We start from the raw sequence: 13,269 nt of genomic DNA, 5'->3' as shown, positions 1-13,269 counted from the left end.
TATGTAAATTCGAGGGTTATAAATGTCAACGAAGGGTAAATATACTGTATAGTAAACCTAAACGATGCTCGTACCTTCAAACGAATAAATCATGGATCGTACGGGGCGAAACGCGGGAGAAAGTGAGAGATTACAAGCTACAAGGGTTAATTGTGTCAACATGTTTAATTTATACCTCTGAGTGACCCTTTGACGAACCCGAGGCTTTGTAACAGTAAAATACGCTCACTAGAATATACGATATAAATTTCGCGAAGTTCCGTTTTAAAACGAGAAAGTTATGATCAAGTTCGTATGAAAGGGGTTAAAAGCGTCAACAATGAAAGTTAAGGCTTTTCGGATAGTAATTAAACTAACCGGGGACTTAACAATGCGGGAAAAAGGCACGAGGCCCTTCATTGTAAATAATCAAGGGCCAAATCGCAAAGTTACCCCTTCGAAACCGAAAGGTTAGGTTAATCATGACAAAAGATTTGAAAATCTTGAAATTCAGGCCTCAGGCGGCCCGCGTGGGTGAAACCAGCAAGTTAATGCGGGCCGCGAGCCACCTGTTGATTCGTTTACTGACATGAAGATTCAGGCGGCCCGCGTCCATGTTGCCTGAATCCTAATGCGGGCCACGTAAGGACCCCAGATGCAGAAACTTTGGACAGATGCATTGTTTGAGCTTGTGAACGACATTATGTGCATTAATTGAAGCATGGGCGCCCTCTACATGACCCCTAGCACCCAGGGCCACCTGCTGATCATCCATGATCCAATGTAGGGTGAGTTGTAATGATCCAAAGCCCAATTTTTCACTATAAAAGGCACTACATTGCACACAATTGAATCACACCTCAAACCTGCATTCTAATTCACTTCTGGAGCTTCAAAGCACTCTTCTATCATCCTTAGTCGTGCACCAAGCTTCTGTAAGTATGTCAACCCTTTTATGGCTTAGTTTTTGCTTAGTTTAGCTTAAAAGTCAATCCGTCGTAATTAACGATTGACTTTGCGATAAATCACAATTGGTCCAGTGGTTTGTCGAATCAAAGATAGTTATATGTTGGTAATCATGTGGGCTTTAAACCCCTAAAAGGGCACCCTCTGATTCCCACTCTAACTAGTCCAAATGTCGAGTCAAACGTGCTTAGAAAAAGTCAACAGAAATGCTATTTTGCGATCTCATGCATAATCTGTAATGTAGATGATATGTAACCTGTTTAAACACTCATAACACATGATAATAAGTATATTAACTAGTCTAATCTTGTTTGATCCGACCATTTATTGTTTTGATCCGGTTCAGAGCCAAAAGTCGCAAAAGCTTTGACTTTTGCTTTGACTTCAGTTCTGACCCGTTAAAGTTTGATTTAGATATGCCTTAGGACTCTCTTAGGACCAGGTTACATGATGGTATAAACATCTGTGACCGGTTCGTTGTTTGTCCGAGTCTTTTACACATTTCCGTTAAATGCTTAAAAGTTGACCGTAACGCCCTTTTTGATTTAAAACGAGAATTTCGGACATGTGAAAGAATCATAACCTTAGTTACTGATTTCTAAGCATGTCCCTAAAATTTCACGTCAATCCGAGGTCCAGAGTAGGAGTTATGCTAAATAGCGCAAATTACGGAAACTTTAGTAATTTAATTGCGCAATTAGCATAACGCCTATCTAAACCCGGATTTCGACACCAAACCTTTTACTCACTGATGTAAAATAATATTTTGGGATTTTTAAAGATTTTTAATTATTTTTAACCTGCTCATAACCGGCGGTTATGGCATCGGTTCGGTAATTATCGAATATACCCTTTTCGGCCATAACTTGAGTTCTACAAGGTCTTTTGACCCGATTCCAGTTGCTACTGATTTTAAATAATAAATAAAGTATTTTAGACTTTATAAACTGTACGGGATACTCAGATTTCCTGTAGAACTCAGAAACCTCTTTTATAATCTTTAAAAAGACCGAAATACCCATATGGGGCATAATATGAACTTAAACTCGTTACAGGCATTATGGAAGGTATCCTACTGATACCACAACCTCTTTAAAGCATATTGACTTAGGAAAACAGTGTAGGACTCTTACGGTTACCCGTTACGCCTTTTGCGCGCACGGTTCGGCTTATGTAACTAGTTTACATAAACTAGCCGAAGCGGGTCAAACCATATTGTTTTGACCCCAAAATACAGAGTGTGATTATTATGCCCCTATATAACAAGTCTTCAAACTTGTTGGGTCAAAATCACATTCCATTCCCGGTTTTCGCCTTTCACGCGATTAAACCGTATCTATCCCTTGAAACTGACCGGTCTAAGCTACGGCTAGATTAAAGACCCGTTAGGATTCTAATAGGTTATTTTAAAACCTTCGTTCCAGAATAGGAGACCAATAAAAGCTATCTGCGATTTATTTCGATTAAGGATTTATACTTGCAAAGGTAAATACTTTTAACTTATTTTCCGTTATACGGGCTTGGGTTACGGTATTTAAAATACCGCTTGGTCGGGCAATTGACCCCAACTCATTAGTAGTTGGGTATTATCAGTGTGACCCATTTAAAAACTTGTTTTGTTGGCTTTACGCCTTTGGGAGCTTAATGACCATGTCCCGGATATCCTTGGCATCATTTTACGAAATGGCCACTACCTCGACATCCGGGTGTAGGCGTACACCCGGCATTGTGTCTATATATATTAGAGGTATAACCGTTGGTTTTCCCGCCACGGCTTTATGCTTTGTGGCGTGTCTATTAACCTTTAACCCGGCACGACCCGGGCGACCGAACGCATAGCAAACATGTAATTCTTTACAAGATTTAATTATAAATTATCCCAAGTTATAAAGAGTTTGTGCATTGTGCATTTAAACCAGTTTTATTAAACATTTTACAAAAGTGTCAGTTGAATGTATTTACCAGTGTAAACTGACGTATTTTCCCAAAAAGACTAAATGCAGGTACTATGCGTAATTGGCTGGGATTTCTCCTTAGCATCATTAGAAGTCTCGCAAGCTTAAGATGCCTGAAGTCTGTTGAACAATACTTTATTATTACTATTGATCCCCTGTGGATTTTATTTCAACAATGGTGGTACTTTGATATTACATTTAACGTTGAAATATATTTATCTTTATGCTTCCGCTGTGCATTCATATATTGTGTGGTTTGACTATATTGTTGCCAATTACGTCACGGTAATCCCCCACCGGGCCCACCGGTGAGACACGTGGAAATCGGGGTGTGACAACCACACATCTTAGAAACTTTACTTAAAAGACCAATGTATGAAAGGTTGGGTTCAATTTCTAATCCACGTCTACTTGCATCTGCATCAGCAACATACTCTAAGTTTCCGTTAACGATTTGCCACTTTCCCCCGCTGTATACAACTAAACGAATCTTCATAATTTTAAGTTTCTACTACAAAATTTGATGCTGTATAAATCCCAAGAACACCTTTAAACATATATACACTCGACAATTGTTGAAACGGCTTGGAAACAGCTGAAACGGCTCGAACAGTAGGCTAAGACGGCTCAAACAGTACGCTGAAACGGCTTGGCTGCAGTGGTGGGTCCCGTGTGTACGTAAATAGCGCAGTTGACAAGCTAGCTCCAACCTGCTGAAACGGCTCGGCTCGTTGAAGGTACTCAGCTGGGGTCCTCAGCCGACTTGGGTCCAGGAGCCACGAGAAACGGCTCGGCTGAGATCTTTCATCAAAGTTGGTCGCCTGAAACAGCTTGGGGTTTGTCGGACACGTGTCGTCTTCTGATTGGCTGGCGTTGAAGGGTTTTTTTCTGCCGTTTCAGTAAACGGAAACGGCTCGTTGAGAGGTGTCAAATGGCTATTCTTAAAATGACGGCGTCAACATTTCAGTGATTTTCCCTTTTGACTTCCCAAATTTTTACTATCAAATCAAAGTAAATAAAGTAACACTTGAATGCCCATCAATACAACTACCAAAAACAGAGCAAACATAATTTTAGTTTACCCTGTTTAGTTCATTTTGGCAAAGTAAACAAAACAAAACAGTAATCCTGTATAACAACCACACCATAGTAAATTTACACCCTCAATTTTAGTCGGTTAATCCCCTGCATCGTCAAAACAATAACCTTCATTCAGACCCAATTCTCCATCTTTCCCTCTTCAATTCCATCATCTCTCTCTTCAAAAACCCTAAAAATTCAATCTTTATCAAAACTCCAATCTTACAACAACCCCCAATTCAATAATCCCAACAAAACCCCCCTTTTATCTCACGAAAAAACCCATAAAAATCCAATCTTTATACGTATACATATGTATATCTCATCTGGGTCATCGTGATTCTTGATCAAGACTTGAAACCCACAAATCTTTTTTGTTTTTTGTTTCTGGGTATGTCGAATTCGGGTCGGATCCGGGTCAGGGAGGACAGGTTTTATAGCCCACCGGCGATGAGGAGGTATAACCAGCAGCAGCAGCAGCAGAAGAAAGTACAACAAGAGGAGCAGAAAGTACAACCTCAACAAGATGAGTGTTTGATGAGTAGTTGTAGGAATCAGGTGGTTACTAATTTGGATCGGTTTATGAAACATACTACTCCTGTTGTTGTTGCTCAGCATTTACCTAAGGTATTGAAACAAGATTTTTGACAAGGGATTGTTGATGTTAAAGTTTGTTGCTTTTGTGTGTTTAGAGTTGTGGAAAGTTTTTGTTTTAGTGTTCTTTGATGTTGTTTTCTTGGGTGGTTGGTAGAATGTGAAATTGTTGATGTGAAACTTATTAATGACCTATGCAGTTAATGCGGTAAAGTATCGGATATCGGTCTAGACCGATATTTGAGATATAGGTTATCTCGGTGGGATATGGTAATTTTAATGTCATGCAGAATTTATATATATAGCAATCGATATATCGGTTATATCGGTCAATATCACCGATGATAACTGCATAGTTAATTGATATATGCAGACTAGCATGAAGGGATGGAGGAATCAAGAAAACGGTTGCCACCCATACTTTATACTCGGGGATCTTTGGGAATCGTTAAAGGAATGGAGCGCGTACGGAGCCGGAGTTCCTCTTGTGTTGAACGAAAGTGATTCGGTTGTGCAATACTACGTGCCATATTTGTCCGCCATTCAACTATACGTAGACCCATCAACACCCATAACCAGCAATAGGTCCGCTTTTAGTTATAATGTTGTTCTATACTGTGATCTTTTATGGGTTTTTGACGAATATATTTAAAAATATATATATATTTGAACAGAAGGCCTGGTGAGGAAAGTGATTCCGGGTCGTCAAGAGCGACCAGTAGTGACGGCAGTTATGAGCCTCGAGTTGAAGAAAATAATGTCGGTTCGGTTACCAAGAGTTCTAATAAGCTTGTGCTTAGAGGTGGTGATTCTCTTGTGGGAAACGGGGGTAATGAAGAAGGCGAGATTAGAACTCCTCCGGGGCTTTTAATCTTTGAATACTTTGAGCGTGCTTTACCGTATCATCGTGCGCCTTTAGCTGATAAGGTAACTCATTCAAGTGCGTGTGTGTTTTATACCGTCCCCTTTTAAAGTTATTCCCTAAGATTTCTTATATTATCGTTGTATTGAAAGTTGTTGATAGTCTTTAAATTGTTCATATTATGGTCTAAAACTACTCATTTGTTGATTGGCGATAATCGATTATTGTCATCGGCCCACTAGGGCTAGCCGAAATGTAGGAGGAACAAGGGAAAGGGTTTGGCTGGCCCTAACCCTAATGGGCTCAGTTTATTAGTTTCTTGTTTAGCAAAGGGATTAACCGTAATTCTAGCCTATAGATATATATATAGATCTCTTTTACTTGTAACTCATTATCACTCAATAATATGAAAACCCTAGTTGCCGCCGTGGATGTAGGTTGCATGCTGCAACTGAACCACGTAAAATGTCTCGTGTCGTTTACTTGCTTTCTGTTTATTTGTGTTCTTGTGTTACTCGTTTGATCCTAACACTCTCATGGGTATTTTACTCTCTTCACATTTTTGCCACTAAGAGAAAAAAACTAGTAAAAAAGAAATCCCTCCCTCCCTACGACAAGTCTCTCTCTCCACCCCCGCCGACAGTTCGCGGGACACGTGTTAATAACTGAAATACTCTTCTGTGTGTGGTCGTTTAAACGGGAAAAAAAACTGTCATCGTTAGGGCAAGGGTTTCTCTGGGCAAAAATTATGTACTTGGGGACCATTTTTGTAAAAAACATGACTGTAGCGACGATGTTGTAACTTTAAGCTTACCACGGCGAGAGTTTTGTATATTTTTTTTAATTTCGGGTTATTTATTTGGTGGTGTTTTTTTTAATAACTTTCTGTTTTAAAAGTTAGTTAGGGGGCATTTTATTTTTTCACATCAGCTGCAATACTTCAATTCTACATTTTTCTTTATTAATATGGTGATAGGGGAAGGTTCATTGGGGAACACTAAAAAAGTGGGGAACAGCGGGGAACCGACTCAAACGAACTCCGATTGGATTCATTCCAGCGGCATTGGAACCGGCTCGTCGAACCCTAACTAAGATCTCTTAACCCTAAACCCTAAATACTAACTCCTAAACTCTAAGCCCTAAAACTAAAAAATAAGGCTAAAATCTAAGGTAAACCGTAAAATCTAAACTATAAACGCTAAAAGCTAAACCCTAAAGGCTAAACCTAAAGCTAAACCCTAAACCCTAAAGCTAAACCCTAAGACTAAACCCTAAAGCTAAACCCTAAAAGCCAAACCCTAATATATTTAGGGTTTAGGGGTTATGATTTAGGATTTAGGGTTAAGAGATCCTAGTTAGGGTTCGATGAGCCGGTTCCAACGCCGCTGAAATGAGTCCAATCGGAGTTCGTTTGAGTCGGTTCCCCACTGTTCCCCACTTTTTTTGTGTTCCCCAATGAAGCTCACACTATGGTGAGATAATAGGCAACTGTAACAAGTTTAAACGTACTTTTTAAATTTATTAGGAAATAATTATGAAAAAAGTTATTGTAGTTAATAGAAAATAAAGCGCCGTATTTTAAGTTTATATCTTAATAATATAAACGGATGCTGCTTTTGGTTATTCTATTTGTTAGTTATTTAAACGATCAACTGATTATTACAACCTCAAAACAGCATAAGCATGGCCAAAGTCCAAACATGAAACATTTAGATTTGCGACATGTTTTTACCGTGCTAATTCGTGTGTTGTCGTTAATATTTACAGATATCAGATCTTGCATCGAAGTTTCCAGAACTGAAAACATATCGTAGTTGTGATCTGACTCGATCAAGTTGGGTTTCGGTTGCCTGGTAAGTTTATTATTTAAACATAACCCTTTTACTATGTTTATTTTTATAAGGGAATATTTTACCTATAGTAACCGAGTTTGTTCAATGTTTCACTAAAATAAGAGTAAAGTACACGGATGGTTCTGTGGTTTAGCAAAATTTTGGATTTAGTCCCCAACTTTTCAAAAGTACACGGATGGTCCTTGTGGTTTGCACTCTGTAACACATTTAGTCCCTTTTTCCAAAAGTACATGGATGGTCCCTGTGGTTCGCACTTTGTAACGCATTTAGTCCTTAACTTGGTCCTGCTAAAACCTTTAGGTTTGTTGGCTGGGGACTAAATGCGTTACAAAGTGCAAACCACAGGGACCATCCATGTACTTTTGGAAAGCTAGGGACCAAATCCAAAATTTTGGTAAACCACATGGACCATCCTTGTACTTTACTCCTAAAATAACTCTTTACCTTTTCTAACCATAAAAAAACTAAAAACCACTTAAGTTTCAATATTGTTCCATCGCCATGAATGTTGTTTTATAAATATTATTTAAAAAAAAAGAGTAAACTGCCATTTTGGTCCCTGTGGTTTGGTCACTTTTGCCACTTTAGTCCAAAACTCAACTTTTTGCATCTGGGTCCCTGTGGTTTCAGTTTTATTGCCATTTTGGTCCAAAAATGAAATCAGATCATATTTGTCTTATAAAATCGTGCAATTTTTTCATTTTCCTCAGGGGCAAATCAGGTCATATTTGTCTTATAAAATATGATATTTATTTATAAAAAAGAAATGATCATTCTGCCCCTGCGGAAAATGACAAAATAGCAGGATTTTATAAGACAAATACGACCTGATTTCATTGTTGGACCAAAATGACAATAAAACTGAAACCACAGGAACCCAGATGCAAAAAGTTTGAGTTTTGGACTAAAATGGCAAAAGTGAACAAACCATAGGGACCAAAATGGTATATTACTCTAAAAAAAATTTAGTGACCTAAATGAAACAAATATGTAATTTGGTTACTATAGTAATTGTTTTTTTTTTGGTTTAACCTGAACAAGGAGGTAATTGCAAAAAAAAAAAAAAAAAAAAAAAAACAATAAATAATAACAAAGTTTCAAGATAATCAATTATGAAAAGAATGGTAATGAAACTTGAGTGGTTTTTAGATTAGAAAACAGTATGAGTGACTTTATTGGAACAAAATTTAAACTTGATAATTATTTTATGATTTTATCCCTTTTCTGATCACCCGAGTTGTATGCATTTTTGCAGGTATCCCATATACAGAATTCCCGTTGGCCCGTCTTTACAGAATCTCGATGCGAGTTTCTTGACTTTTCATTCTCTATCAACACCATTAAGAAGTATCCATCTTTTTCTTTTTCTTTTTTTCTATAATTACAATACAGGTCATACTATTTTCACGTAGGGTGTGCTCGGTTGATCAAAAGTTCGTATTTTTTGGTGTTTTTTGCACAATGGTTCGATATTTTCATTGGTGGGTCTCTAAGGTTCTTGATGTTGTGTGGTTCAGATATGGAAGGCGACAAGCCACCTCATCACGGGTCAACTGTAGTCAAAGTTGATGATGCCGGGATCACCTTACCAATTTTCGGACTTGCGGCTTACAAGTTCAAGAGTTCTGATTGGACGCAAAGTGGGGTCCACGGAACGGAAAAAGTGAAGTCGTTGATGAACTCGACTGAAAACTGGCTGCGGAGTTTAAACGTGTATCATCCGGATTTTGTGTTCTTCAAGAACCACGATTTCTGGCGATGAAAGGAGGAATGTAGGTGGTGGTATAAGTAAGTTATAACAGATAGATGGAACTGACGACAGAATCTTTTTGGGTTTGAAAATGGTGAAAAAATGAGCAGGAAGAGTCCAAGTTGTGGGGCTTTTTGATGATGGATTTGATGGGCTTTTTTTAGTGATGGAACTTTGTTGATATGGATTAGTTAATGTACAAACTATGTTATTATTAGCATGTGTAAACAAATGTATAACTTATAAGTTATAATGCTCTTAAAATATCATTTTCTTAAAACATGGTTTTATTGTATAGGATAAGTATGTGCTTAAGCATAATGAGAGAATTATTATGATATATTGTTGGCTTAGAAAGGTAAAGAGCTAGAATTCTAACCTTGTGTTGGGACGTCGTGCTAAGGGACAGTCTCAGGTAGATAATTTGTAAGGGGGCGTAGGCCTGCCAAAAGTAATGGAGGCACGCAAAGGTTTCCTCGGGCTGGACGGCGATATAAAATCTTCTCGCTTGAAATCTCAGAACTTTTAATTGATACATTAATTAACTATGTTACAATTAGCAACCTTTGTGAATAACGTTTTTTTTGTTATTTTGGCCCTTTTTGTGTTTTTGTATTTAATTATTTTTTTATACTTTTACTCTTTTAATTTTTATCGATGACACTTACAACCCCTTAACTTTCTAGAGACTTTGTAATCGAGTTTTACGTGTTTATTTTTATGTGCGTGTCGGTAGAAACTCAGGTTGGTTTACGTTTCAACGTAAATTTTTTCCGAAAATGAGTTTGGTCAAATATAATATGTTCTTATGCTTATGTACATTTTCAGTTCGTTTAAGTTTTGATGTAAAATTTTTTTCCGGAAATGAGTCGGGTCAAATATAATACGTTTTCGTGCTTATTTTTATGTATGTTTTCAATTGTTTTACGTTTTGACGTAAATTTTGTTCTGAAACGAGTCGGGTCAAATATATTATGTTTTCATTAGACGGTATAAATTCGAGTCACATTACGTTTCGAAATTGCCGCAACGCCCCGTACCATTCTTTAACTTAAAAAACACTATCTCTTTTGTATTTATTTTTATGCACGTTTTGTTATAAAATTCAAGTTGGTTTACGTTTCGACATAAATTTTCTTCGGAATATATCGGTCCATCGGTCAAATATGATACGTTTTCATGCTTATTTTTATGTACATTTTCTGTTGGTCTACGTTTTGACGTAAATTTTTTTTCAGAAACCAGTTGGGTCAAATATAATACGTTCAGGGGCGTACCCACCCTAAGCCAAGGGTGGGCGGGTGCACCCCATGAAAAAATATTTTTTAATGTTATTTTTCGCCGGAAATCCTGTCCACACTCCACACCCCTTGGAATTTTTCACCCGCACCCCTTGATAATTTTCAACCGCCCCACTTAGAAAAAAAATAATTATTAACCACTTATTCACTTAATTATTTAATCCAATCAAAGGACAATCTACAATCAATTTTTATTAACACAAGCCCAAACCCAACCTAAAGAAATTTGAACTAAATAAAATAACCCAAACCCATCCACCCATTCCATTTCCAAATCCCGCCCCCAAAAAAAACTCCCAGCGACTTGACGCCACTGCTCATGACCTGGTGGCTTTTTTACAAGAAAAACCAAAATTCCGGTTGGACCGACCCATATTACGCCAGAATTCCAATATAGAACTAGTATGGTTTATTTATTTATTTATTTATTTATTTTGTTTTATGTGATGATTATGAGAAAATATAGACGTGTAATGGTTTAATCTTTTTATATTTTTTTGTTGTTCTAGACTTGTAGTTAAATGATTTTGTTGTTTTATTTATAGCTTTATTTGTTTAAATGATTAGTTACAAGTAATCAACATTTAATATTAGGGCTTGAATGTTTAAAAATATAATTGAAAGTTGTGTTTCTTGCTAAAATAAATAATCATGTTCAACCATAGCCCATAACTTCCAATTATTTTTTTTTGAACGGCAAACTCACTTTATATATATATATATATATATATATATATATATATATATATATATATATATATATATATATATATATATATATATATATATATATATATATATATATATATATATATAGGGAGCCACTAGAATGAGAACCACCTCGAGTTGTAAGAACCGCGAGAACTACACCCCACGGAGCGCCGTTCGCCATGATTTTTTTTTACAAGTAGATGTGTATATTATAAACACAGCCGTAAAAAATCATGGCGAACGGCGCTCCGTGGGGTGTAGTTTTTTACACCACAAGTTTGGTGAAAAAAAAAAAGAAAAAAGAAAAAAAATTAAAAAACACCAAACTTGTGGTGTAAAAAACTACACCCCACGGAGCGCCGTTCGCCATGATTTTTTACGGCTGTGTTTATAATACACACATCTACTTGTAAAAAAAAAATCATGACGAACGGCGCTCCGTGGGGTGTAGTTCTCGCGGTTCTTACAACTCGGGGTGGTTCTCATTCTAGCAGCCCCCTATATATATATATATATATATATATATATATATATATATATATATATATATATATATATATATATATATATATATATATATAAAGTGAGTTTGCCGTTCAAAAAAAAATAATAATTGGAAGTTATGGGCTATGGTTGAACATGATTATTTATTTTGTTTAAGTGTTTGGTGTTATTTTATGAACTTATGGAGCAAATTATATGTGTTAGGAACAATGAGTAAGAATGTAATGAACTTATGGCGTGTTTAGTATCTTTTGATGATATTTTGGATATATTTCAAAAAAAAAAAAAAACCTGTAGGGCACAATTTTAAATACGTTTGTAATTTGTAATGACGTTTGACGTGTTTTTGATGATTTATAAATTTTAGTTTGATGTTCTTTTGTCTTACATGATCCGACCCGACCCGTTACGAACCGATATTTTTACACAGCTAGGGGCCTAAAATCTTTGAAAATATTCCGCACCCCCAGGAAAAAATTCCTGGATCCGCCACTGAATACGTTTTCATCAGACGGTATGATTGGCGTTACTTTACGTTTTACGTCGCGACAACATTTCAACGCGCGGGGCAATTTACTAGTAATTTACATTACATCTGTATAGGAAGGCTCACTTGTGACCCAAATAAGTCATATAGTCAAGTCTCAACTACTTTGCACTACCAAACAACATGTGTTCGAGATGTGGCACACAACCTGAAGACGTCGATCACTTGCTGGTGACTTGCAAGGAGTCCAAATATATATGGTGGACCATACTTGTGTGGCTGAAGGGATGTTGGAGTCGGTGAAAACATACAAGGGGTTAAAGGAGTGGATAAAGGTTATTAGCGCAATTTTTTTGACGACAACATGGCAAATTTGGAAAGCTAGGAATGAAGAAGAACTCGAAGGAAGACATGTTCTGTACAATACAATAAAACGGTGGAGGAAATAAAAGCAAACACCTTTCTATGGCTAAAAGTTAGATCGAAGTTCGGGAATATTTCTTGGGAGAGATGATTAGAGTTTAATATTAGAGATGTAATAACGTAATTATATTTCTTGTTTTGTTTTTGTTTTCCGTTTTTGTGTATCTTTGGGTTTTCAAGTCTTGCTGGCCCTGTTCTATAATCATAGAATCCTCCGCCGTTAAAAAAACTACTTTGTGTAAAACAAGTTTCTAATGTATAATATGTGTAACAACCCGCATGTTCGTGCGTTGTTACTACTCGCTATACTCGTTACGCCTAGCACCAGAGATTCGGATCATAATGTAGCTATATCGAATACATTGCTACTTCGCAGTATTTTCGCATATTACACATATTTTATCGCTATAACACATCACATCGCACATACTAACACTCACGATGACGTTGAGTGAGGACCTATTCTACCCTCCTCGATAGTCGTGATGTGCCATAATGCAACGCATATTCGAAACGCACCACTCGATTATCGCAACGCAGGCTTTGAAATGTGGATATTTATACGACCCTTTGTGACTAATTATAATAAATATATGAATGTGGGTATGAAAATGTGTAACCAAACTATCGCAATGCTTAAACGAACAAAACAAAACGTCGAAACGCAACTCGCCGGATGCCCTCGATCGGATAGCCATCCGATCCGACACCTTGCACCGCCTTCTCCTCCCTCTTGCCTATAAATACCCCCACTGTCACATCATTCACACTGATGTGACAGCTCTCACTCGACCAGCACGCTTT

At 37.1% G+C, this 13,269-nt stretch overlaps 1 protein-coding gene across 1 annotated transcript; it reads left to right on the top strand.

Annotated features, from left to right (window-relative positions):
- Positions 1–4,063: 4,063 nt before the first annotated feature.
- Positions 4,064–9,319, top strand: LOC110922511. The gene is made up of 6 exons (XM_022166804.2): positions 4,064–4,607; positions 4,948–5,159; positions 5,249–5,501; positions 7,204–7,289; positions 8,545–8,636; positions 8,807–9,319. Exons 1-6 carry the CDS (start codon positions 4,374–4,376, stop codon positions 9,049–9,051), a joined length of 1,122 nt encoding a protein of 373 aa, XP_022022496.1. The 5' UTR covers positions 4,064–4,373; the 3' UTR covers positions 9,052–9,319.
- Positions 9,320–13,269: the final 3,950 nt, after the last annotated feature.

This window comes from Helianthus annuus, chromosome 2 (assembly GCF_002127325.2).
Source record: "Helianthus annuus cultivar XRQ/B chromosome 2, HanXRQr2.0-SUNRISE, whole genome shotgun sequence".
NCBI lineage: Eukaryota > Viridiplantae > Streptophyta > Magnoliopsida > Asterales > Asteraceae > Helianthus > Helianthus annuus.
Note: the sequence above shows the minus strand (reverse complement) of the source record. Positions and strands in the feature narration are given on the sequence as shown.